The following is a 24,149-nucleotide window of genomic DNA, read 5'->3' as shown; positions in this document are numbered from 1 at the left end:
TATACCAATCAGTGAAGGGTCGATTTGCAGCCAAGGTCCTGGGTGTACTCTGAGTTCGGATCTTTCTGAGAGCAGCAGTCTTGCCTTCTACCTACCCAGGCATCGCATCTGGTATTTTGGAAGAGCCCAGAACTGGTGCGAAGCTGCTAGCCCCTGGTGCCCATTCCTGCTCCAGCACTTTCCAGGCTCCAGACATCATTCAGAAAATCCTTCTGCCTGGAAGACGCCCTGTGTTCCCCGCAAATTGTCCTCACCACTCCCTGGAGACTGGTCCCAGGGACTTATTCCAGCATCCAGGGAAAACGGGCTGGTGCAGGGAAGGGGGGCTCAGCCCAGGGAGCGTTGGGGGTAGTGGTCCTTTGCCTGAGACTCAGGGACCTTGAGTAATAATCACATCTGCTCTGGTCCCATGGGAGGGGACGTTGCGTACCTTAGGGAGAGAAGCGGACAGTGTGACTGTGTGTCTGAGCGTCCTTTGACCAGCTGACCTGCCAGCGTTGCCCTCCTCCGGGATTAGTGTGCCTGGAGAGCCAGGACTGCTGTCAGGCAAGTTTGCCACAGCTCCCTCCAGGGAACTAGTCCAGAGGTCCTCAGCTAACCCCCCGCACAGCCCTGTAGACTTTGGGTAGGGGGCTTGCCTCCTCTGCCCTCCCTGCATGCTTCTTCCTCCTTGGCTGCCAGCCCCCAAGGGGAGCAGCCCTTGTCCATTCTCACCTGAGGGGACCCGAGGGTGGTGCCCCCATCCTTGATCATCTCCCCCCTGCCACTCCCTTTCCCCCACCGTGGCTCTCAGAGGCTGGGCCCATTGAGGACGGAGCAGAGGCTGCAGGGGAAAAGGCAGAGTGACCGGAGGGGGTGAGTCTGTGCTGGGATGCAGCTCTGTGGGGTCCACAGGCAGGTGAGGGCCAGAGCAGCTGGGCTGGACCCCACACCGGTTCCAGGCCATAACGGGGAGGTGGTGGCTCTGAGAGGTGGAAGGAGCCTCGTGCATTCCTCACGTGTGTGTGTGTGTGCACGTGTGCATGCACACACACACGTGCTGAGTCGTGGCCCTGCTGGTTCTTGGGCCGGTTATAGTCTGGACTTGGAGGGAGGGGGTCCCCCACCTTTCCTGCCCCCAGAGTGAGACTGGGTTGAGGAAGACAGGAGGGGCAAGGCAGACGGAGGATCAGAAAGGGGGATTGGCAGGCTGAGGTCAATGGGGTCATATGGATCCTCTGCCAAGACGTTCATGCGGTCTCCTTCCCTGGTTGCCTAGATGAGAATGAGGCATGGCCAGCTGCGGGGGCAGGCAGGGGTCGTGCCGGGGAGACAGGGCCCCGTGGCACCTAGCCTGTCTTCCTTTAGGTTGGGCCTGCCCTGTGGGCTGAGGGGAGCCATGCTGGGGTGGTGTGTGGGTCTCAGGGCAAGGGCTGCCTCTGGAAAGGCAGGTAGGCCAGGCTCTGTGGGGAGGCCGGGTCTCTCTCATGAAGGAGGCTTGGGGTTGGGGCTGTCATCCCCATTGGCGAGATGTGGGCTGCAAAGTACAAGAAGCATTCTGTCAAGGTGGCAGTGGAGGTCCTTTGGTCATTTAAGTGTGACCCAGGTGTCAGGCTGACTCTCTTGGCTGCTTCAGGGTGGAGCTCTGGAGAAGGAGATGGCAGCAGAGTTGGGAGCTTTGATGGCTCAGCCTGGTCTTCTTGGCCTTGTCATATCCTCACCTCTCGCTGCTGTCCCGGGAGATAGCCAGGGCACGTCCAGGACACCATAGTCCCTCGTCTGGGGCTCCCCCAGGTTCTGCCCAGCTGGCCCTGTTGCATAATCAATCATTGCTCCGGAGACTTATCTCACTGCAAACATCGTGCCTGGTGATGAGACTGTGAACTAGCACTCCCTGGTCACTGGCAAGGGCCAGATGGCAAGTGGGGAGTGTGTGAGAGCAGTGAACTTGTCACAGTCATGTTGTCATGGTGACATAACTCTGTTTAGCTGCTTCTCCATGGTCCTAGCCCACGTGAACTAAAATAAGTTCTACCTGCAGCTAACACAGCAGGCAGCCCCATCCTCCCGAGGTCAGCTCTCTGGCCGTGGTGTGTGTGTGTGGTGGGGGGGGGGGGGGGGGGGGGGAAGGGGTCAAAGGGTACCCAGGAAGGATGAATCACAAATGTTTATGCTCCTCTTCTGTCTCTGTCTTTTTGCTGGTCCTTAATTAAAATGTATTTTGAAATACATCTACTAAACGTATACATGAAGAGTATTTTGCTAACCCCTATAATTTTGACAAATGAAAAAACTTGAAGATAAACGGTAATTGCTACAGTTTCAGGGCCTAGTTATTTTCCACTGTGTCAAACTTTGCTGTTGTGGTAAAACAGTTAGTTTATTTTGATGCCTTGAAGCATTTGTTGGTGCCTTGGAGGCCCTTAGGTGTTGTGGGTCCCGTATGTCTTAAGAGTGGTGGCCCCGGTACATCAGTGGACATCATAGTCGCCTGGAGGGATTGTAAGACCCAACTTCCTAGCCCCGTCGCTGGAGCTCTGGCGTGCACCTGGGCATTTACATTTCTAACAAGTTCCCAGGTGATGCCCATGTGGCTGGTACAGGAACCACACGTGGAATAGCCCCACTGGAGGGTTTAGGACATCCCAGCAGAGGATGCGTTCCACTCTGGTTTCACGCAGTGTGTGTTAGACCGGGTCCCCATGCCCAGCTGCTCTTGGCAGAGGGGGAATGGCTCAGGCCCTGACTCATGTCTTCTGTGTTCTGTGGCCTCTTCACAGGAAGCAGGAGCTGGCCAACAGCTCGGATGTGACCTTCCCAGACCGGCCGCTGTCCCCTCCTCTCACTGCGCCTCCCACCATGAAGGTAAGAGGCTTAGAGTTGGTGAGTGGGAAGGGGAGGTGGCTGTCCCTTCAGTCCCAGGCCCGGCTACTTCCATCCAGTGGGAGCCAGAGAGTGCCCTGACACCTCAGGAGGCAGTGTCCACTTGAGCTCACCAGTGTGGGAGGAAAGTGTGACTGAGACTTGGGGGTGTCAGGGGCAGTGAGGAAATAGACTGGGGCTGAATGGGGTTGCGAGAGGCCTTGGGGAGCTGTGGGGTCCAGCACAAGGGACTCAGGCAGGCGTTAGCGAGGAGACTTGGAATGCAGCCTGGTGCCTTAAGGGACCACTTCCCAGGAGGGCTGCCTTGCTCTGGGGCTGGGGGAGGCGGGGGTCCTGTGGGGTGGGACCCTCCTGGGACTTGAATGGCACTTGCATGCTGGTCTACCTGCCTCTGACTGGCCCTCCTGGGCTGGCCCTGCCATCCCCATGTGGGAGAGTTGCCCTGGAGCTTCTTGGGGTCAGTAATTCTTTTCCTATTCGCACTTCATTCACAAGTCTCTTTCCTGGGAGACTGTCTCCCAGAACCCCAGGCCATGACTACTCATTCCTGGAGAGGGCCTGAGGCAACCGTACCCTTCCCCCACCATGCCCTTCCCCCTTCATCTTTCAGCACTCCCCCTCCCGCCCCCCCCAGAATGGTTACAGGGCTGAGCTGGCTCTCAGGGAGGACTTAGGCTCAGCCAGTATTCCTGCCTAGGCAGCAATGCACCTCCTTTCTTCCCTCCCTCCCTCCCTCCCAGAGTTTGCCAGGTGAGGACTAGCTCTGAAGAGGTCACCTGCCTCCTGAGTCATCTGAAGGGACATCTATGCCAGCCTCTATCTCTGTCCAGGGGGCTCTGCTGTGAAATGACTCACAAGGAAATGATTAAGCATCTCTCCCCTGTTGCTTTCTGCTGTCCCCCCTCTCCCCTGACTGATCTGTTGCACAGTGATTACCCGCCCCCCCCCCCCCCCCCCCCCCCCCGCCAAGAAGTGGATGAGAGCCACCGCTCCATTATCATCCCATACAGAATGCCCACCGCATGGAGAGCTGTAGGGTGTGCAACAAGGGGGAATATCCTGGGATGACAGCCAGAGCCTGCCCTGGTTGGAGTAGGTGGGGCACAGGGCTGAGTGAGGACACCCCTGCTTTCCACCTGGAGGAGTACCCAGGGGCATTGACAGCCAGACAGCCTCTGTCAGCCAGTTTGCACGGAGTAATGCCGAGAAGCGTTCTGAGTGTCAGCCCCTTGGTCTGCAAGTTTGGATGTGGGATGCTTGTCACTGTGCTCATGGGTGGTAGGAGTTTGTGGGGAGAACCCTGAAAGTCTCCGAGGAGGAATCCCTGAGTTCTCTTGGCAGGCTTTACTTACTCACATGCTTATTTAATTCATTCAGCACCCAGTATTTGCTCAAATGTTGTATTAGTCAGGACTCTTGGGTACCAGTGACAGAAACATAAACTCACTTTGGCTTAAGCATGAAAGGGAATTTCTTGCTTTCTAATGGCAACTATAGACTCCAGGCATGGCTGCATCTGAGATCTGTCTCTTTCCATCTCTCTTCTCTGTTGGTTTTATTCTTTGTCAAGCTCTGTCTCTGTGGTGGCAGGATGGTGACAGTAGCTCCTACCTGCTAAGTAACTTCAGTAGAAAGAAGAGTGTCTTTCCCCCAGCAGTCCCAGCAGAAGTCTCAGGGAGGAAGCTTGAGGGCCTGGCTTAGGTTACCTGTCTGTCTCTGAACCAATCATTGCGGCCAGAATGACAGAGGCTCTGATTGGCCAGACCCAGGTCGCAGGCCCACTCTCTAAGCCCAAAGAACTGAGAGTGGAGGAAGGGTGGTTCCTCAAAGAAAAATTAGGGTGTCATGAGGAGAAGATGGGGAGGTGGATGCAGGGAAGGCAAGACCAAACAGCTTTCTACCGCAAGTGCTGACCATGTGCCAGCAAGGCCCGTTGCTGAGTGCTGGGGACCTGGTGGCGAACGAGGCATCGAAGTGCCCGCCCTCCTGGAGCTTGTAGTCTAGCTAGGGAGACGAAAGTTGAAAAACTAACTTTAAGATGCAGGATGGACTGTTAGGTGTGATCAGTGTTCCAAAGGAGAAGCCCAGCATAGCTTGGGGACAATACAAGGGACGTGTGTGAGGGAATCCAACCTAACCTTGGAGAGGGTCAGGGAGGACTTCCTAGGAAAGGATGTTGAAGTTGAGCCCTGGGAGTTGAATAGGACTTCGTCGGGCAAAGATGCAGTCAGAGTGGAGGAGAGTGTTCCAGATGCTTGCTACTCAAAGTGAGGCCAAGGGACCGGCAAGGCCCGCATCATTTGGGAGCTCCTTAGGAGTGCAGACTCTCAGAATCAGCATTCCAGACTGTTACGCATAAGCACTGCTGCCAGCTCTGTAGGCCCTGGGATAGGAGGGACGGGGCCTGAGGCGGGAGGGATGAGGCCTGAGGCTGGAGGGAGGGCAGAATGGTCAGAGCATCCAGTTAGGGATGGAGAGGCAGACCCTTGCAAGTTTTGTTTATTTTATTATTATTTTTTTAATTTGGTCTGAGAACATTTTTGTATGTTGAAGTATAGTCGACACACAGTGTTACACGAGTTTCAGGTGTACAGCATAGCAATTTGACAAGTCTCCGTGTCACGCGGTGCCCCCCACGAGTGTAGCTGCCGCCTGTCACCACACGCTGTTACAGCACCATTGACTATCTTCCCTATACTGTGCCTTTCTTTTTTTTAATGTTTATTTTTGAGAGAAAGAGAGTGTGGGAGGGGTAGAGAAAGAGAGAGAGAGAGAGAGAGAGAGAGAGACAGAGGATCTGAAGCAGGCTTCAGGCTGAGAGCACAGAGCCTGATGTGGGGCTTGAACTCATGAACCTCAAGGTCACAACCTGAGCCAAAGTCAGATGCTTAACTGACTGAGCCACTGAGGCGCTCCTGTGCTGTGCCTTTTATCCCCGTATTTATTTATTCTATAACTGGGAGCCTGTATCTTCTATCCCCTTCACTCAGTCTGCCCATCCTGCCCACCTCAACCCTTAGAATTTCGTTAAAGATTTTGCGCTTTATCCTAACTAAGGGCACTGATGTCACTGAAGATTTTAGTTAGAGCACTACCTAGATGATGCAACGTTTGGAAAATCACCCTGGCTCTTGGGTGGAGAATTTGTAGGAGGAGCAGAGTGGAAAGTGGGGTAGGGTTGGGAGGCCACCAAAGGAGTCCAGTGCAGAGGGGGTTAGGGAATGACGGTGGTCTGTCTCTGAGGGGTCTGTGGAGTTATTTGGAAGTGATCAGATCTTCGATTTCCTAGGAGGTAGATTGATGAGACAGGAGGATTTGCGGACAGGTAGGCGGCAAGGGCGGCCCCAGGTTGGGAACAACTGATACATGGTACAGCCATTCTCTGAGATGGTGGACTCAAGAGGGAGGGTGAGGGCTTAAGTTCTAAGTGCTGTGTTGCACATGCTTGAGACACAAATGGGGGTGTCAGTGAGCCTCTGAGTATTTGGAGGCCAGACTCAGAAGAAGGGTCTGGATTGGAGGCAGGAATCTAGACCCATTCTTCTAGAGGTGGGAATTAAAAGTTGGGGTGGAAGGTCAGGCAAGGGGCAGTGGGCGCTCCAGGGAGAGGGTGTGGTGAGAAGAGGAGAGATTCCTGGGGCGGCCCCTTGAGGGGCTCCCCCAGGCAAAGGCTATCGTGGAGGAGGCTGGAGACCGGGTAGGAGGAGCATTTAACAAAGGAGGAATGGGCAGCTGTGTGAGCTGCTGCAGAGGCCAGGCGTGATGTGGAGCGTGCAGTGGCCTGGTGGCATTGCTGCTGTAACTCAGAACAGTTCCGGGGAGGGAGGACTGGACAGCAGGCAGGGGTGTGTTGAGGAGTGAGTGGAAATGTTGAAAGAGGGGAACCAGGAGGACGCGTGGATATAGGAGGGAAGGGGCTGATCACGAATCTGGAGCACAAGGAAGAGTTTATTAGTGAACGTAGTGATTCATTCAAAAAATTGCTTGTGACTGTACTCTGGGTACCTGACCCTGCTCTGTTCTGGCCAGCACAGGGCCCAGCAGGCTGGCAGGGGGTAAAGGAGGGCTGGCCTGATCGGGACCTCAGACAGCCTCAGAGCAGAGCAGCAACCTATGGGGCGACTGTACTGTCCAAAGCCCCAAGGCCAAGGTTAGAGCTGAGGACTCAGAGGAAGATGTCGGGGGTCACCCCGAGGACTCACAGTGGTGTCAAGGCCCTTCTGTGGTTGGTGTCAGTGTGTGTGTGTGTGTGTGTGTGTGCGCACGCGCGTGTGGTGTACCTGGACTTAAAGGTCTCTTTATGACTGTTACTTGGATTTATTCTGTGGCAAGGACTTAGCCTGTGGCCGCGGGTAGGAGGCTGGCTGTGGCAAGGATATTTTTTGTCCTTTGGCAAAGCAGACTGACTCATGTGGTCACAACCACAAGCCTCACGCCAGCCTGCTCATCGCGAAGGGAGCATCCCTTTTGTGACTGCACTTACCGAGTCATGTTGCTGGTCATCCTGACACCTCCCTGCATGGAACTCCTTGAGGGCTGCGACCGTCCTGTTCTCTGAGTCCCCTGGCTGGGGTGGTGCCTGGTGGATGTTTATGCCTTGTGGGCTGTACGGGACATCCAGGTCGGAAGAGCCTGTGTTTCATCTGCTGCTTCTCTGGTTTCGCTTGAATGTTACATCCCAGCAGACTCTTTGTCTCTAGGTAATGCTTTTCTAAATTAAGCCCTTGCACATGTGTTCTTAAAGATGCGGCCCGAGGTTCCCTCCTTCCTCGTCAGTCTTAGGTGGGGTCTCACCTGCACGGATTGGGTTGGTGCTTGTGATGTCCATGTCCAGGGGGGGATCGGGCCTCCGCTTTGCTAATACTTTCCGACATCTCTAGGTTATTTATTGCACACTGAGCTCTGAGACATTCAGGGTGGGGCCGGATTCTCTCCAGGGTCTCCGGCCCTGGGGGCTCTGCGGCACTGCCCCTGCCCCACTCCCGGCATCTGGGCAGCGGGGGCGGGTCTCCCCTGGTTCCCTTGGCCCCACAGGCCTGGGGCAGGGGTGGCAGGCACATCCTTTTGGTGGATTAGCTTGGGAGTCACAGAATGTCAGGGATGGATGATGATTCATTTCTTTTGTAGGTAAATTGGGTGGGAAATTACACTCCCCCTGAAGATAGTTGTGTTTCTCCTGTGGTCCAAATTCCAGGACCCAAACCAGTTTTGGGAAAGCGCTCCCCGCGTCCGGCTCCTCACAGCCAGGACAGCCGCTGGTCTGGTCTGTCCTCCCACCAGAAGGGGACTTCCGGGACAGAGGAAGCCTCCAGCCTCCCCAGGCCAGGCCTCTGCCCCCGCTGGGTGCCTGATGCAACTGGTCTTCACTCCCCCTCCCCCGCCCCTTTGCTGTTTGTGTTTTTCAGGGTTTTTTTTCTTTTTCTTTTTTTTCTAATATGAAACTGAGAAAAAGCAACCAAAGAGATGCTAAGCAGATGGGCTGAACGAGAGCCCAGTTCCAGCCCGAACTCACACTGTGGATGGTGCAGGGTGGGCTGGGAGAGGGGTTTGGGGCTGTCTCCCTGGGAATGCTGTGGATTGCTTCCAGGTCCACAGTTTTTTGATCTGATTTCCGTGCCCAATGGATCAATAGGCGTTTGGAGACGGCCCGCTGTGTGTGCCCAGCGCTACGCTGGGCTCTGTGGGGTCAAACCGAGGCCACAGTCCTCACCCCTCAAAGAACCTGCTGTCTACAGGGGTCCTTAACTGAGCAGAAGAAACCATATGGCTCAGCATGTGACAAGCTCAAATGTGTCATGTGGCTCCTCAGTGGGGTGGAGAGGAGTGAGGGTGGCTTCTTGGGGAGGCGGGGTGGGGGAGGCAGAAGGGCCCTGATGGCAAGTGTGGGGTTGGGCTAACCCCCTGGGACTGACCGGAGACGACAACCTTTCTGGGCTTCATGAAGTGAAGGGTTGGGGTGGACCCTCCCAATTCTCTCCCAGCTCACAGTAAATGTGCTGGGCGTTTCGTTGAAGGTGACATTGCTGGGACTTCTTCTGACCTTGATCTGAACTGTTGTACTTGTCTCTGGGTCTCCACTAGGCCTGGAGTGGCCTGGGAAGCTGGGAGGTGACCTTTGCTCAGTCTCCTCCATCCTCCCTTGAGTGAGTCTGAGGGCAGCCCCTTCCCCACCTTCTTCAGCCCCCTTTGTGCAAATATCAGGGCAGCCCCCCACCTCCCTCACACCTTCTCCAGTCCCGTTTGTGCGAGTCTGAGGGCAGCCCCCCTCTCACACTTTCTCCAGCCCCCTTTGTGCCAGTCTGAGGGCAGTCCCTCTCAGACCTTCTCTCTTCTAGAAGATGACAATGGGGGCCTGGGGTTTCTCCTGTGGAGATGAACAGGAAGTCTCGTTCCTACATTGCTCCTGTGGTACTCTGCTCTCTATGACTCATTAATGCTCTCAAAACCTTCAAGGGTAGGTCAGGAGGGTATTAGTTTCCAGATGCCAGGGAAGAAAATAGAGTCCTAGGAGCCTTCTTCTCTGTACCCTTTTCATCCCCTTTGGGTAGAGCTGTGCAGGTTCCTCCTCACACCCTCCCAGGCTCATGCTTTAAGGTGTGAGAGGGACTGCCCTCAGACTGGCACAAAGGGGGCTGGAGAAGGTGTGAGAGGAACTTCCCTCAGACTGGCACAAAGGCTCCCATCAGCCATTCACTCCCCATGGGGGCAGGGCTGAGCTTTCCTCTTGGACTTGTAGCTGGCTCGTAGCTGGCCCCAGGCCCCAGGCCCAACTCCAGCCCTTTAGTTTGTTCCTGGTTCCTGCCTCCTCTCTTCTGTCCACGCTTGGAAGGGAGACTGCTCCCCACCTCCATTAGGGTTGGGTGAGGGGGTGTCAGCCCCCTGCTGAGATCTACCAATTTTGTATGGATGAGGTACAGAAGCATTTGTGGGAAGGATATTGGGGACCTTCTTGGGGCACAAGGGCTCAAGGACATAGCAGGAAGGTTTGGTTTCTCCCTTTCAAGCCCTGGAGGGGCATGTGAGAATTAGGAGACATATTTGTTCTCTCATTACTACTGCGGCAGAGGTTCTCGGTGATGCTCTGGGCCCTGGGAGGGCTGTCTCTGGTCCCCACACAGACCCCATTTATGTCACCTGTTCAGATATCATCCCCTTGGGAGCTACTTCCCAGGAGCCCAAGGACAGTGTGGCCATGAGAAAGGGCTTGCCTGCATCTGTGTCTGCGGGGATGCACCCCAGAGGCTTTAAGAACGTGGAGGTGTCTCTGTGTGCACCACCTGCAGAGAGCCATGCCTCATGTGTGCATATGTGCACACACGCATGTTGTCCTGCTTTTGTTCATGCTTTAAGGCCAACTAACTTACACTTCTTGCACATCACTTTAGGTGTAACTGCTTTTTAAAAAATTTACTTACGTTGAAATGCATAAATCTTAACTTTACACTTTTATTAATATGTTCATGTGACCTATACCAGATTCAGAGATAGGAAATTTCTGTGTCCCCAGAATGTTCTACTGTGTCCCTTTCTAGTCATCTTCCTCCCCACCCCGCGACTTGCCCCTGCCGCAGAAGCAACCAGGGCTCTGATTTTTCCACTATCAGTTTATTTTGCCTGTTCTAGAGCTCATTTGAAAGGAATCCTGTATTATGTATTCCTTTGTGTCCAGCTCCGCCTAAGGTCTGTGAGGTCTGCTCGAGCTGCCAGTGTGTTGGTAGTTTGTTCCTTTTTATTGCCGTTGTATGAATGTGCCACAATTTGTTCATTCTCCTGTTGAGGGACATTTGGGTTATTTCTAAGTTTTGGCGGTAACGAATAGCCAAATGCTATGCACATTCTGATTTGCTTTGTTTTGTTTTGTTGTTTTTGTTTTTCGGAGATGTGTTTTCATTTCTCTCAGGTAAATATCTAGAGTGAAATTGCTGGGTCAACAGGTAGGTGAATGGTTAACCTTATACGTGCCTGCCAATTGCCAAATGGTTGTACCGTTTTACATTCCCACTGGCGACGTTATGAGAATTTCGATTGCTCCACATCCTCGCCAACATTTGCCATTGTCAGTCTATTTAATTTTAGCCACTTGAGTGGGCATGTAGGGGCATCTCATTGTGGTTTTAGTTTGCGTTTTCCCGATGACTAGTGATGCTGAACATTTTTTCACATGGTTGTGGACTGTCTCATAGTTCCTTTTGCCCTGTGTTCCCCCTTAAAGTCGGGTTGTCTTCTTGTAGCCATTCTTTACTTAGTAGGGATACAAGTTCATTACTTTTTTTTTTTTTAAAGATTTTGTTTTTAAGTAATCTCTACACCCAGTATGGGTCTCAAACTCACAATGCTGAGATCAGGAGTCACACACTCCGCTTACTGAGCCAGGCACGCGCCCTAGTTCGTACCTGTTCTTAACAGTGCCTTTGATGAGCAGAAGTTTTAATTTTGGTGATGTCTGATTTTTCATTTTATATCTGTTGCTTTCAGTGTCCTAAGAAGTGCATGCTCAGTGCATATCACAAAGATTCCTTCTAGGAGCTTTATGGTTTTAGCTGTAGGTCTCAGACCCATCGCAATTTAATTGTGTATGGCATGATATGGAGTCTAGGTACATGTATTCCCATATATACATGGAAAGACTTTTCAGTTGCTCTGGTGCTTTAGTCAAAGGTCCGCTGGTCATATAAGTGTATTTGTATGGTTGTTTCTCCAAGCCGTGGTGCTTCTCTAGGCGTGGAATGGCAAATCCCTGACACTGGTGCTGTCACTCCACCCTCCTGGCCCACAGTGGATGTTAGTAATTGATCACAGTACTCTTTCCCATGAGTTTGGATGCCGTCTCAGAATCCTCTCCATCAAAGCACTGCAGGCAGCTGCCACCAGTCATTGGAGTTGACATTTGAGATGAATTACTTCTGGCATCTCTGATTGAAATTGTCAGAGGAGGTTAAGTTATTTGCTCAAGGTCCCATAGCTGGTGAGTGCAGAGCCAGGATACGGACTCAGGTCTGTCTGTGTGACTCTGGAGCCGGTGCTGTCTTAAACGCTATTCCAGACTCCTTTGTGTGAATCATTTGAGTGTGTTACTTAATCTCCCTAACCTGTAATTTCTTCTCCTGTAGTGGAGGGACAATGGCCATCTGACCTGGAGGAGAGGGTGTGAGAAGTAATGAGGTAATCCATGAGGTAGCTAGTAGAGTGCCTAACACATAGTAGATGGTCAATAATTGGTTGTGATGATAATGATGGTAATTTTTAAAAAGATTTTCAGTAATTTCTATACTCACCATGGGGCTTGAACCCACAACCCTGAGATGAAGAGTCGTATGCTCCATGAACTGAGCCAGTCAGGCACTGATGATGGTGATGGTGATGGTGATGATGATAACAACTACGATGGCAATGATGTGGTTCTTGCCCTTGAGAAACATATAGTCAGGGCTTCTCTCTAGGGAACGGGGAGCCACCAGCACATGAGAGTCCGTGGCCTGTTCCCCTGTAGCGTTGGGATCCTGGCCTTTGAACTGGAGGCATCAGAGAGGAACCCTGCTTCCTAGACATTGCTAATTGGAGTCTAGACCACAGGACTTGGACTAGCCACGTGGGCCACTTGGGCCTTGTTCCTTCTCTCCCTTATGTGGGGGGAATGGCTAGTCTTCCAGAATCCTTTCTCTGGGAACCCTCTTCCCCTGTCCTTTGAGTCTCTAGCCCATCCCCCTTTCCTTCTGACAGGCCGCATGGTCTCCCCCACCGTGAAGGCTAATCTCATTCCTTTGACCTGGACTTGGGCCCCTTTGAGGTTCTTTCTCAAAGATGTGAAGCAATATTGAGTAGTAGTTAAGAACACAGTTTCTGGAGCCAGTCTGCCTGGGCTTAGGGTTTTACCACTTCCTAGCTGTGTAACTTCTCTGTGCCTCAGTTTCCTCATTGGTAGAATAGAGACATAAGAGAACCTGCTTCGTGTGGTTGTGGTGGAGATGAATTGACATGATGTATGCTTATCACTTAGAACAGAGACACTTAGCATGTTCTCCAGAAACGTTAGTCATTATGATTCCTTCAGAGAACAGCAATGCTTAGAGGGAAAGTCTAGAAGGAAGTATACTGATTTTTCTGTTAATATAGTTTCTTCTCAGTTTCTCCTGATTTCTTGCTCTACCTGGCGAGCATGGTTGAGGTGCCTCTCCCTGTCCAATGAACAAAACTGAAATTGCATTTTGTGTGATTGGCCCCACCTGAGCCCTGTGTATTAGACCCCAAACCCTTCCTGATAAATGTGGGTGACAGTGAGGGTCTTGGAAAAAGACCCAAACAAAGGGTCCTGCCCAGCAAACTCAGACTTGGGGAAGGGGTCTTCGGGGAGGGATTATTCTCTGGATCATGTTTCCATCCCTTTTGGTTGGGCTGCCCAGAGCCAGTCAGGGGTTACAGGCGAGGCTGGTCCCCATGGTGACAGAAAGGACCTGCAAGGCCAGCATCTGCATAAAGGATTTTGGGATTGGACTGAGTGTAGACCCGGGCAGTTCAGGGCCTTGGAGAGACCATGGTTGGCCTTGGAATGCATTTCACGATCTGTTTATCCCCGTTAGGAGTGTCCTTCCTAATTCCTATTGCCTGCGGCTAATACTAAAATGAGTCTATGCTTCTAGACAGGTCTTGTGCCCTAATAGAGCAGTTGGCATTTTGGGAGTCTCCCAAGGGATGCTTCCTTCACTGCTCCAGCCCTAGTCATGCCACCTGCCTTTGAAGGCTTGACCAGCTGTCCTAACCCCAACTCTGACATCCCTGCTTATTTTGGGTCCTGCCTCCTGTGATGAATGTGTGGGACAGAGCCTTGGGCCTGGAATTTAGTAAGTATGTGACATTGTGCAGTTCAGTGATCCGTGAATCTCAGTCCCTTCATTTGTAGACTGAGCCCACCCCACAGGGTTGCTGCGAGGATTACAGAAGGCAGTGGGTGAATGAGGGCTTCGCAAAGCACATGCTCATGTTACGTGTTGGTATGTAATGGATGCCAGTGGTTATTATTGTGGGCAGTGAGCTGAATGCTTGTGGGGTGGTTTCATTGATGATCCCACTCTTCTTCTCTTCCAGCTGCCATAGACACTTACTCGAAGAGAGTGGCTCGGGAGGGGGCCCTCCCAGATTCCATGCCTTGCCTTTCTCCCCCACTCCCATGCATGTGTGTCATTTACCTGACACTTGCCTAGTGTGTCTGGTACTTTGGGAGTCAGTGGATGGTGGGTTCTTTTTTTGTTCCTAAAGAGGTAGCACTCCCACAGTTATGAGCCCAAGTAAGTACCTCCTGTGTGTGTCTCTCCCATTGGCTCCCCCACCCCGGCCCCTGGCAGATTCTCTGCTCCTAGATGAGTGTGGAAATGGAGTTTCAGGTCTTGGAGTATATATTCCTTACCTGGGGCTGCTGTAACAAAAAGCCACAAACTTGGTGGCTTAAAATGACAGAAATTTATTCTTTCGCAGTTCTGGAGGCCAGGAGTCTGAAACCAAGGCGTCGGTAGGATTGTGCTCCCTCCAGAGGCACTAGGGGAGGAGAATCCTTGCTTGCTTTTTCCAGTTTCTGGTAGTTCCACACGTTCCTTCGGCCTGGGGCTACATGACAGGCAAGAGCATCTGACTCTGGCCCAGGTCATGATCTTGCGGTTGGTGGGTTTGAGCCCCGTGTTGGGCTCTGTGCTGATAGCCCAGAGCCTGGAACGCGCTTCGGATTCTGTGTCTCCCTCTCTCTGCCCCACCCTGGCTCATGCTCTGTCTCTCTGTCTCTCTCTCAAGAATAAATAAACATTAAAAAAATATTCATAACAGATAGTTATGAGTCTTCATTGACCGATCCAGCCTTAAGAATGTGGCATTGAACAAAAAAGCTTAGTATTTTCTTGGAGGAGAATTTTCATAAGACTTTTTTGCAAGTGAAAAACCCAACAAAAACCAAACTATTTTTAATAAAATGATACATGTCTCTTATTTAAAAAACTGAGCGATTGTAAAGTGCAAAGAAAGTAGGAAAAAAGTCCTAATAATAATCCTACCATCCAGACGTGTTCCTTCCTACCATTTGCTAAGGGTACAGACATCTCGGCATTGTACACCCAGACAGAGGCATAAGTAAATGGGATCTCACCGTTTGTGCTCCTTTGTAATAAAAAGAGTTAAATTTGATTTTATTTGCATTTAACCACTGAGGAAAAAAACAGAAGCAGCTCAGAAGGATTTGCTGAAGTTTAGGTAAATGTTTCCTCTCTGTAGAAGATCCTAATTTCTGGAAGAGTCCTCTAAAGATGAAATAAAAGATTAAAACAAACAAGCAAACAAACAATGACAGATCTTTGTGGGTAGAGACATTATTATTATTTTGCTAAATTATTTCAACTTTATAACATAGAGGTTGGCTCTTTGGAGGGGAGGAGGCGACTCAAGTCTGTGAACTTGGCCCCTCAGCGGGCATGACACACTCTTTTGGATGGGAGCAGCCCTGCTAAGGAGCCGGAGGCTGGCCTGGCAGGGTGTCTGTGGAGGGAGCCCTTGGAGCCCCCCTGGCTTAGTTACACGTGGAAATGGAGCCCGTTTTGGGAGTGAATTGGGTTTGTTAGCAAATGATGTAGGCTGAACTGATTTGATTTTTTTTTTTCAAATTTTTTTTAACATTTATTCATTATTGAGAGACATAGAGAGACAGAGCACGGGCATGGCAGGGGCAGAGAAGAGGAGGAGACACAGAACCTGAAGCAGGCTCCAGGCTCGGAGCTGTCAGCACAGAGCCTGACGCGGGCTCAAACCCACGAGCAGTGAGATCATGACCTGAGCCGAAGTCGGACGCCCAACCGACTGAGCTACCCAGGTGCCCCTGAGCTGATTTGATTTGGCAGCAGGATAGAGAAGTTTCTGAAATGTCAGATGTTAATATGATGGCTGGTTAGCTCTAAATGCAAAGCCAGGAGTGAGGGGTGGATGACCGGGTGGCGTCATGTGCAGCAGAAGAGGAAAGGGAGACTGGTGAGAAGGGAAAGGGGGTGGGGAGGGGAGAAGAGGCAAGGAGAGGGTGGAGGGCGAGAAGGTGGGAGAAAGGGTGGAAGGGGGTGGGAGAGGTGAGGTGGAGGGCTGGTGGGCTTGGCCCCACCCAGTTAGTCCTCACATAGGCTTCCTTTGACCAACATGATGTTGGAAGATTCCTTTCAGTATTATTGGGGGGGACATGCTCTTCATATCCTCCCCAGCTCCTGAAAGTGGCTGGGTTTAAGACCTCTGCCAGACGTTCACCTGCTTTTTCTAGGGTTCTCCCTCTCAGGGGCTAGTCCTGGTGGGTGGCCCGGGCTCAGGAGACCCGAATTGCATCTCACCCCAGAGATGTATTGGGGATCAGGATGATTCTGAGAATCCAGTTGGATCCCCACCACTCCCTGCCTCCCTCCTAGCCTCCCCTTGGATGTCCAGATAGAGTTTGGGACAGCATCTGAGTGTCCTTTTGGGGTGGTCATTCTGTGGTCAGGAGAGTCAGGCCATGTGAAGCAGGAGGCAGGAGCTGTGACTTATTTTTCTCTGTCTCCTCATACTTGGTGACCTTTTGTTGAACTAGGAAGATACGATCTCTAGTCTTTGAGGGTGTGATGGCTGCAAGGAGGCAAAAGCTCCAGAAACTACCCCTGAGAGTGACCCAAGATGAGACATGACCTCCACTAAGGGGTCCAGTGGTCCCTGCTTGGGTGTGAAGACAAGGGCAGCCTGGGTAAACTCACAAAGGCAGGAAATCCTTGCATGATGCTCTCTCTGTAACTTCCCCATGAGGGGATGGATCCTGGGGGTCTGGGAACCCCAGAGCAAATCCTTCAAACACCAGAATAGTAAAGCAGAAAGTAGCTTAGGAACCACGGTCAGATCTGGGGAGCAGGAAGGTGGGTCTTCCAGCGCTGGAAGGGTCTAGTAAGTGTCAGGGTTGGGCCAGGTCGCCTAGAGAGCAGGGCTGATGCCAGGACCCAGAGCCCAAGGCCCCCGAGGTTAGTGCCGGCAGCATAGGTGGGAGCCAGGAGGCCCAGGCATCCCGGCTCATCAGACCAGCCTGCGTTGCCGTGGACAGGCAGGGCCCCAAGTCTTCTTTGCATGTCTGGGTTCTCTGCCACCTGCTCGGGCAGCCTTTCTTCTTGCTGCATGAGTCCCAGGCCCAGTGGCGGTCAGGAGTCCACACCTGGTTTCTTGGAAGGTCGGCAAAGGGCTTCAAGGCGGATATCAAAATACCAAAGTAAAAGTTCACCCCAGGCCGCAGAGCATTTCAGTTTTGAGGAGCTAGGAGAGGTTACCCAGTGAGAGGCATGGTGCTCCTCCCTTCCATAAAATCTTCTTGGATGGTTCCTGTCAAGAGGTCAGTACTGGCTTCTTGTGGCTGCTGAAACTAACGACCACAAACTTAGCGGCTTAAGATAACACAGGTTTTTCATCATGTTTGGAGGTGAGAAGTCTGAGGTGGGTCTCACTGAGCTAAACAAGGTGTTGACGGGGCTCCTCCCTTCCATTCGGAGCAGCGACGTTGGGCTAAGTCCTCCCATTTTGCCGTCTCCCTGCTTCTCTCCGTCTGGCCTCCTGATTATCAGGACTCTTGATTACATCGGGCACACCTGTATGGTCTAGGACCTCTAAACATCTTAGGGTCAGCCGACTTAGCGGCTTTAATTCCATCCGTAACCCAATTCCCCTTATATTCGCCTCATATATTCACAGGTTCTGAGGGTCAGGACAAGAGCATCTTTTGGAGGGTCTTATTATTCAGCTGTGGCAAGGTCAGGCCACCTCCACGGTTCAGTGGGAGACACTGGGCTTTGTTAGACTTGAGCTTCTCATCTGTAAGTTGGAGGACTTTTCCCTACTTTCTAAGGAAATCCGAGAAGCCAACACACAGTAGGTCTTCCTCTTTTGAGGTTCCATGCTCGGTGGCTGATTGTCTGTCTGCCTGACTTCATTGCTTTGTGAGCCCATGACCAGTTATGTGAGTTCAAATGTCCTTCCTCACTCTTGGGTTTTGAGGGTAGGCACGTCATTTGTCCCTAAGCTTTTCCACAGAGCAAAGGCCACACAGCACTCATACTGTTGAGAGCTGAGATGTGACCTCAATTCTGTTACCTCGGGTCAGCAATTTGCTGATTCCCCCATCCAGGTGGAAATATATTACCCTGCCTTGAGGGCAGAAAAGTGACTTATGTGAGCTTCACTCCAGCCCTGATTTGGAGCTGTCCATCTTTTCTTGAAAGGAGGTGCCGTTGCCTGGCCTCTTACCACACACTGTCCTCTTCCTCCCATTACTTTACTTCTTCTCATCAGAGTGGTCTGCTGTGGACCTGTGGGCCTGTGGCCCGGGATCATCTGAGGGTGAGGGAAGGCAAGGTGTGGGAGCGGAGACAGGAGCTCATTATGCTGAGATGGCTGCACTTATAACCCTCCCCAGGGACCTGCTGGCACAGAAAGTCCCCCTCACGGTCCCCCAGGTCAGATAGTGTGCCTGCTACGGGGCGGGACAGCAAAGCCCTGGCAGGGAGAGTAAACAGACACACATGTTTAAAACGCAATATCACAGGGCGTGCAAACACCCCGGCAGGGCCTTCCAGCTCACTGATAATCTCTAAATCTCCTTGATGCACGAGCGTGGGGGGTGCTGTGCACCGAGACCCAGATGGTCTCTTCTGGGAATTGGCTATCAGCTGTGTCAGGGACACGGAGGGGGCGGGGGACTTTCGGCCTCAGCCCCAGGAGGACATCACCCGGTCACCTGGGCTAGACTCTTGAGAGACCCTGGGGCTAGCCTGGACTCCTCAGCTGGATGGGGCTTCGAGCGCAGGAGCTGGTCGCCCGGCCTGGTTCAGGGCTCTGGGGCTGTGCGTCCAGATTGTGCCTTCAACTTCACAGAGAGCTCTATGGTGGGCATGGGCCCCATGGACTGTAGATCAGCAAAAGTGGAAGGAGGGAGATCAGATTGGGGCTGCTGCTTTAGTCTGGGCAAAAAGTTGAGGGGGATTGAGACTGGGGGTGGGTTCGTGGTGCAGATGAGGAGAAATGGATGGATTTGCTTATATTGAAGAGGTTGAGTGAAGAGGGGTGCTGTTGGGCTGGACGGGGGCGGGAGCTAGATGTCTAGTTGTCCTAGATGGGACTTGAGCAGTGGGTGTTTTGGACCCATTTTTTGAGATGGAAAGGCTTGGAAAGGTTCTGGGGGGAATATCAAGGGCCCAATTTGAAGGTTCTGTGTTTGGATATTCATGAGGCAACGAAGTGGGAAAACAAATATGTATTTGGAAATGCTAATTTAGAAGCAGGGGGAGTGGTGCTGAGAGATGATGATAAGGGCAAAAGTTCTTGGATTTGGCAACATGGGGGTCATTGGTGACCTTGAAAAGAGCAGTTCAGGGGAGCTATGGGGCCAGATTGATTAGCCATGGGGACAGGAAGATTGTGTCACCTAAGGTGTACAGAATTCCCCAGAACGGACCAGATTGGCCAAGCATAGCTGAGCTGGAGGTGGGGTCTCTTATGCATGGCCAGACTATCCTGGTAGCTAAGACCCCATGACTGCCCAGCCCTGAGAAGGCAGTGGGCCCCTTTTTGCATTCAGGGCACACTGTTTCCCAGGCGGGACAAATCCAGGCTGCCTGGTGGTGCTAGGAGAGGTCATATGGGTGAGTGCAAGCCTTCCAGCCCAAGCCTCGTGGCCAAAAGGAACTCCCAATTTAGTGACAGTGGGGCTGTGCCTTGGGGCTAGGGCACATCACCTGCCCGTTGGGGACCTGAAGAGGTCCTGGAAGTGTGTCCGAGTCTGTAAAAGGTCAGCCCCTCTTTAGATAGACCTCTGGCATCACCTGTCTCCACTTCATCCCCTTCATCACAGGGAGTGACTTGGAGCCCAGTGGGGTCTGGACTCCCCATATGGCTCAACCCCCCTTGTGGCCAGTACCATCAACACTAGCGAGTGGCCGGGGCTGGGGCTACTGGGGGCTGGGGAGCAAGTGACAAGCCACCAGCTGCAAAATCAGCTGGGCAGACCCAGGGGGTCAGGCTGCCAGACGCTAGGGCCCCACCACCATGTCCACTGCCTACCTCCCCAACTCAGGTGCTCCTGGAGACATCCTTAGGGAGACCGTGCCTAAGTGGGGACGGCGGCGGCCCCTCAGTCAGAATGGGTGCATCTGCTACCGCGTCCCACGTTCCCTGCGTGGCCCGCTCATCTGCTGTGTCAGTCCTGCCCTGCGTGCAGCCTCAGTGAGGTCTGGAAGGTGGCACTAGCCCTCTGAGCCAGGCGCCCACACCTGCTTCAGCGTATCCACTGGATACACAGATCTTTTGGTAGAAAAGGAATTGGATTGTGAGAAGAGGCTGAGGTCTTCGACTTGGTCCTCCTTCACTCTGCGTGCCTCCTTTGTTTGTCTGCTTTTGAGGAGGGGACCACTGGGCAGGCAAATTAGAAACAGCAACAGATACAACTGTTTATTGCAGGAGGGTGTGTGCAGCTGGCTAATGGTCCTCACCTTGGGGGCCCACAAACCCCAGAGGACCAACCTGTGTGTGTTTGCATGAGTGAGTGTGTACCGTGTGGTGTGTGTGTGTGTGTGTGTGTGTTGGGGGGTGGGTGTATGGCGGATGTGAACATTTGGGTTGTTCTTTGTTGTAGTTCCTTTGTTTGGGGCGTCTGTGTGGGAGGTGGATGCTGCAGGACCCCATGTGGGTGTGGTGTCTTTGTAGCCCGCTGCTGCCCCCCAGCCGGGACAGCTGGGCCTGAGGTGGGCAGCCCAGCGGCCCCGCCCCAATCTTACAAGGGCCTGCATTTGCCCCAGTACCCGTTCATCAGCCTCAGCTGGCAAAAGCAGGCGGGACAATCGTGTAACTTGACATATGGTTTATGGGAAAGAGCTGTTCAGTGTCAACGTCCCCACGTGGTTGTGTGTGTATAATTAGGCTGTTGGAGCTCTGGGGCTGTTCGAGTCGCTCGGGACCGAAGCATTTATTTAGGTAATCATTAATTGGAAGATGGGGAAGGGAAAGAACATGCAATTTGCAGATGTCGCCTTCTTGCAGGTTAGCCTGAAACGAAACCCTCAGCAAGGAGGGGGGTGGAGCCCCCCAGACTTCCTTCTGCCTTCTCCCTCCGGGGAGGAGACAGTTGGGCCTTTTAGGGGCCACCAGGGCTGAGGTGAGATGACTCAGATGGCATCTCTCAGGCATACTGGGAGCACAAGCCCCCAAAGTTACCCATCTCCTATGACTTCTTTTCTGATACTGCCCTTCGCTTAGCCAAACCCAGCGGCACAAACACACGTATTGATTTATTCCGTTTTCAGTCCAGTGCATCTGATGAGAACCTGCTCTGTGCTAGGCAAGGGACTGACTTCAGCCAAATCCCAGGATCTGTTGCCTGGATGGAGGGCAGTGTTAACAGGAAGAGCCCTGGATAATTGCAATTCTGACTTAGATAATCTCTAAACCTCGCTCTTGCCACTTAGTAACACTGCTGGTGTGGGCATGGGGGTGGAGAGCTTCTTTTTCTTCTTGGTCTCAGAGCAGCGGTTGTACAGCTGGAAGCACCTCCCAGGGACGAGGGCTCTGGGAGCAGCCAGGTGCCTCTGGGGTGACCGCTTGGCCCCAGTGGCGGGGAGGGTGGCTCCTGTACACTCTGAGTGAGAGTGGAAACTGAGGCACAGAGCTAGGAGAGGCCTGTTGAGAAGGCTGGTTGGTGTGTGGTATATGTCGTGGTGGACGGTGCCTCCTACTTTAGAAATGGTGTGAAGTTGGTGTCCCTCAACTCGGTCTTGCCTCAAGCTTCAGAGTGACTTAGGGAATGAGACCAGGAGGAGTCTTTATTTGGAGATAAGTGAGCTGAGCTCTGGTCACAGCCAAGAGACCGGCAGGATGAGGACACTCTCCCTGGTGGTAGCTGGGTGTGTTCATGGTTCCCCGAGGTAGTGCTAGCCTGCCAGGAGGGCAGGGACACTCTCACGGGAGGGCAGGGGACAGCTCCTGAGATAAGCGAAGGGGAGCAGGGTCTGCTGGGGAGGGCGCAGGTCCCGTGTCGGGGCTGGGCTGGCTTCTCTCTGAATGGGTGAGCCCAGTGGCAGCCTCTGCAGCCTCTCCTTTCTCGCAGGTACAGGTCAAGGCCAGGACCGGGGGAGGCTGCCCGTGGCACCAGGTCAGGAGTGCCTGGTTCTTAAAACTTACTCAGTGGAGGGCGAGGGGGAGAGGCAGGGTACAGAAGGCTTCCGCCATCCTCTCTACAAACCCAGAGTCCAGGTGTGCTGGACAGCACGGCTGCAGTTTCTGCTCTCAGAGAGCCAGCAGGAAAGTGGCAGGAGGGAGAGGGGAGAGAGGGAGAGGGGAGGAGAGGGAGAGGGGAAGGAAGCGTACGGGGAAGGGTGAGATGGAAGGTGCCCTGGTTTGTGCAGGTACCTTGCCTGGGAACAAAGACCACCAAAGAGTGATGGAGGGGGGAGCCACGTCTCTGAAACCCAGCCAGACACCCACCCACCAGTGGCAATTGGGAGAGAGAAATGCCACGGAGCTCAGGACACTTTGCATTTCAGGGACAAGAAGACTTGGGGGGAAGCAGAGGTTTTCCTGGAGGCCAGTGCTGCCCTTTGCTCCCACCCTCTCAGCCTCAGGGCTGCTATATTTCCTATTCCTCAGGATAGACAGAAACAGAGGGCCACAGTGTGGCCACCGGTGAGACCACAGCCAGGCTGACTCCCTCACTTTCCTGCGTGTAGGCTGCTGCCTGACAGCCCGGCTCACCCTTTGCAGGCCTATAACTTGATAACCCGATGAGATTTACACAGCTGTTTGCCCAGTCCCCCACTGGGAGCCTTGGACCTGAACCTGAGCCCACCTTTGTTCGGAAGCCTCAGAGTTTCAGGCCGCAGACTAGACCGGCACCCCAAAGGCTGGCTTGGAGAGCCTCTACTGTGTAGACTTCACAATTCCTCAACCGGTGCAGGCCTGGGAACAAGTGCCATGCCCTTGTTCCAAGGTAGGGACATCTTGGAAGCAGGAGCCTCAGTTGTTTCCTGGAAAATGGGCCTGGATTGCCCCAAGGCAGTGCCCCTTGCAAACACCCACAGGGCCTCCCCGCCTGGTTGTAACCACTGATGGTGTTCATCATCCACTGTACATCCTGCTTATACTTTAGCTGGGACAGTGCTTTACAGTTTATGAAGCATTTTCTTGAACGCTTCTGGTTCTCACAACTACCCCGGAAGGGAAGAATTCTTTCCCCGACTTCATAGATGAGAAAATTGAATTTTAGAGAGGTACATGTGGCACTCCCCTTAGCCAGCTGGTAAGACACTAACTTGAGGCTTGTGATTTCAAGTTTAGTATTCTTTCTGCTACCCCAAGAAATAATTACTGAGTACAAATAATTACTGTGCAGCTACTACTGTATTTCATCGCTTCTAAGATACACTCCCCTACAAACCCCCCATTTCACGTCTGTGAAACCAGGCTGCATCTCACTACCAATGCATGCCAGAGTTTGTGGCCGGTGGTGTTTTTGCTTTGTTAGTGATACATAAAATAATGTGTATCTTACAATGGAGGTCATTTTTGGGTTTGATGAAATCTGGTGTATATAGACATAGCTTCTGCCTGCCAGGAGTTTTTAATTGAGAGGAAAGATCAGCTAGTCACCTAGCCATTAGGAGGAAACAGGATATGGTATGTACCCAAATCAAGTCAAGTGCTATGGGAATTCTGGCCGAGGGCTTTCAGAAAGATTTTAGGGAAGGACAGGTGGGATTTGGACCCCGAGCCTTCTGCTGCGTGTATACCCACCAGCTGATCCCAACAATGCCCCCGGGCCCTGTTAGAGTGCTGGTTCAGAACTTGGACTCTGGAGGCTGACTGTATTTGTCTCGCCGATGCTGGCTGTTGACCTAGTTATTTCTTCTCTCAGCCTCAGTTTCCACACGTGTAGAGTGGGGATAATAATAGTGACGGCCTCCGAGGTGGTCATGAGGATTGGAGTCCAGGACCTGGCACATAAAACAAGAGCCCCGCAAATGTCAACTGCTCCCATCACGAAGGTAGTCTATAAACTCGACAGATTCAGAGTTGGCAGATGTTGTTGATCAGTTGCTGTCCTTGTGTTAGGCGCATGTACGTTTGTCATCTCATTTCATCAGAAGCACCCGGGAAGGTGGGGATCATCATTCCAGTTTTACAAATGAAGAAAATGGGGCTCAAGGTCACATAGCTGGCCAATGGCTACGCTAGGATTTGGATGCTGGTCTGTCTGACTCCCACCCTGGTGCTCTTTCTCT

At 52.6% G+C, this 24,149-nt stretch overlaps 1 protein-coding gene across 5 annotated transcripts in view; it reads left to right on the top strand.

Annotated features, from left to right (window-relative positions):
• The window catches only part of RAP1GAP2 (RAP1 GTPase activating protein 2), a 206,915-nt gene that overhangs the window by 101,473 nt on the left and 81,293 nt on the right, over positions 1 to 24,149 (top strand). For all 5 annotated transcript variants that reach the window (XM_030295234.1, XM_030295231.1, XM_030295235.1 and 2 more), the window contains one exon: positions 2,760 to 2,844. In XM_030295234.1, the coding sequence (XP_030151094.1) occupies positions 2,760 to 2,844 (85 nt within the window). The remainder of the gene's footprint in view (positions 1 to 2,759; positions 2,845 to 24,149) is intronic.

This window comes from Lynx canadensis, chromosome E1 (genome assembly GCF_007474595.2).
Source record: "Lynx canadensis isolate LIC74 chromosome E1, mLynCan4.pri.v2, whole genome shotgun sequence".
Lineage (NCBI taxonomy): Eukaryota > Metazoa > Chordata > Mammalia > Carnivora > Felidae > Lynx > Lynx canadensis.
The sequence above is the reverse complement of the archived record's forward strand: the minus strand, read 5'-3'. Positions and strand labels throughout refer to the sequence as shown.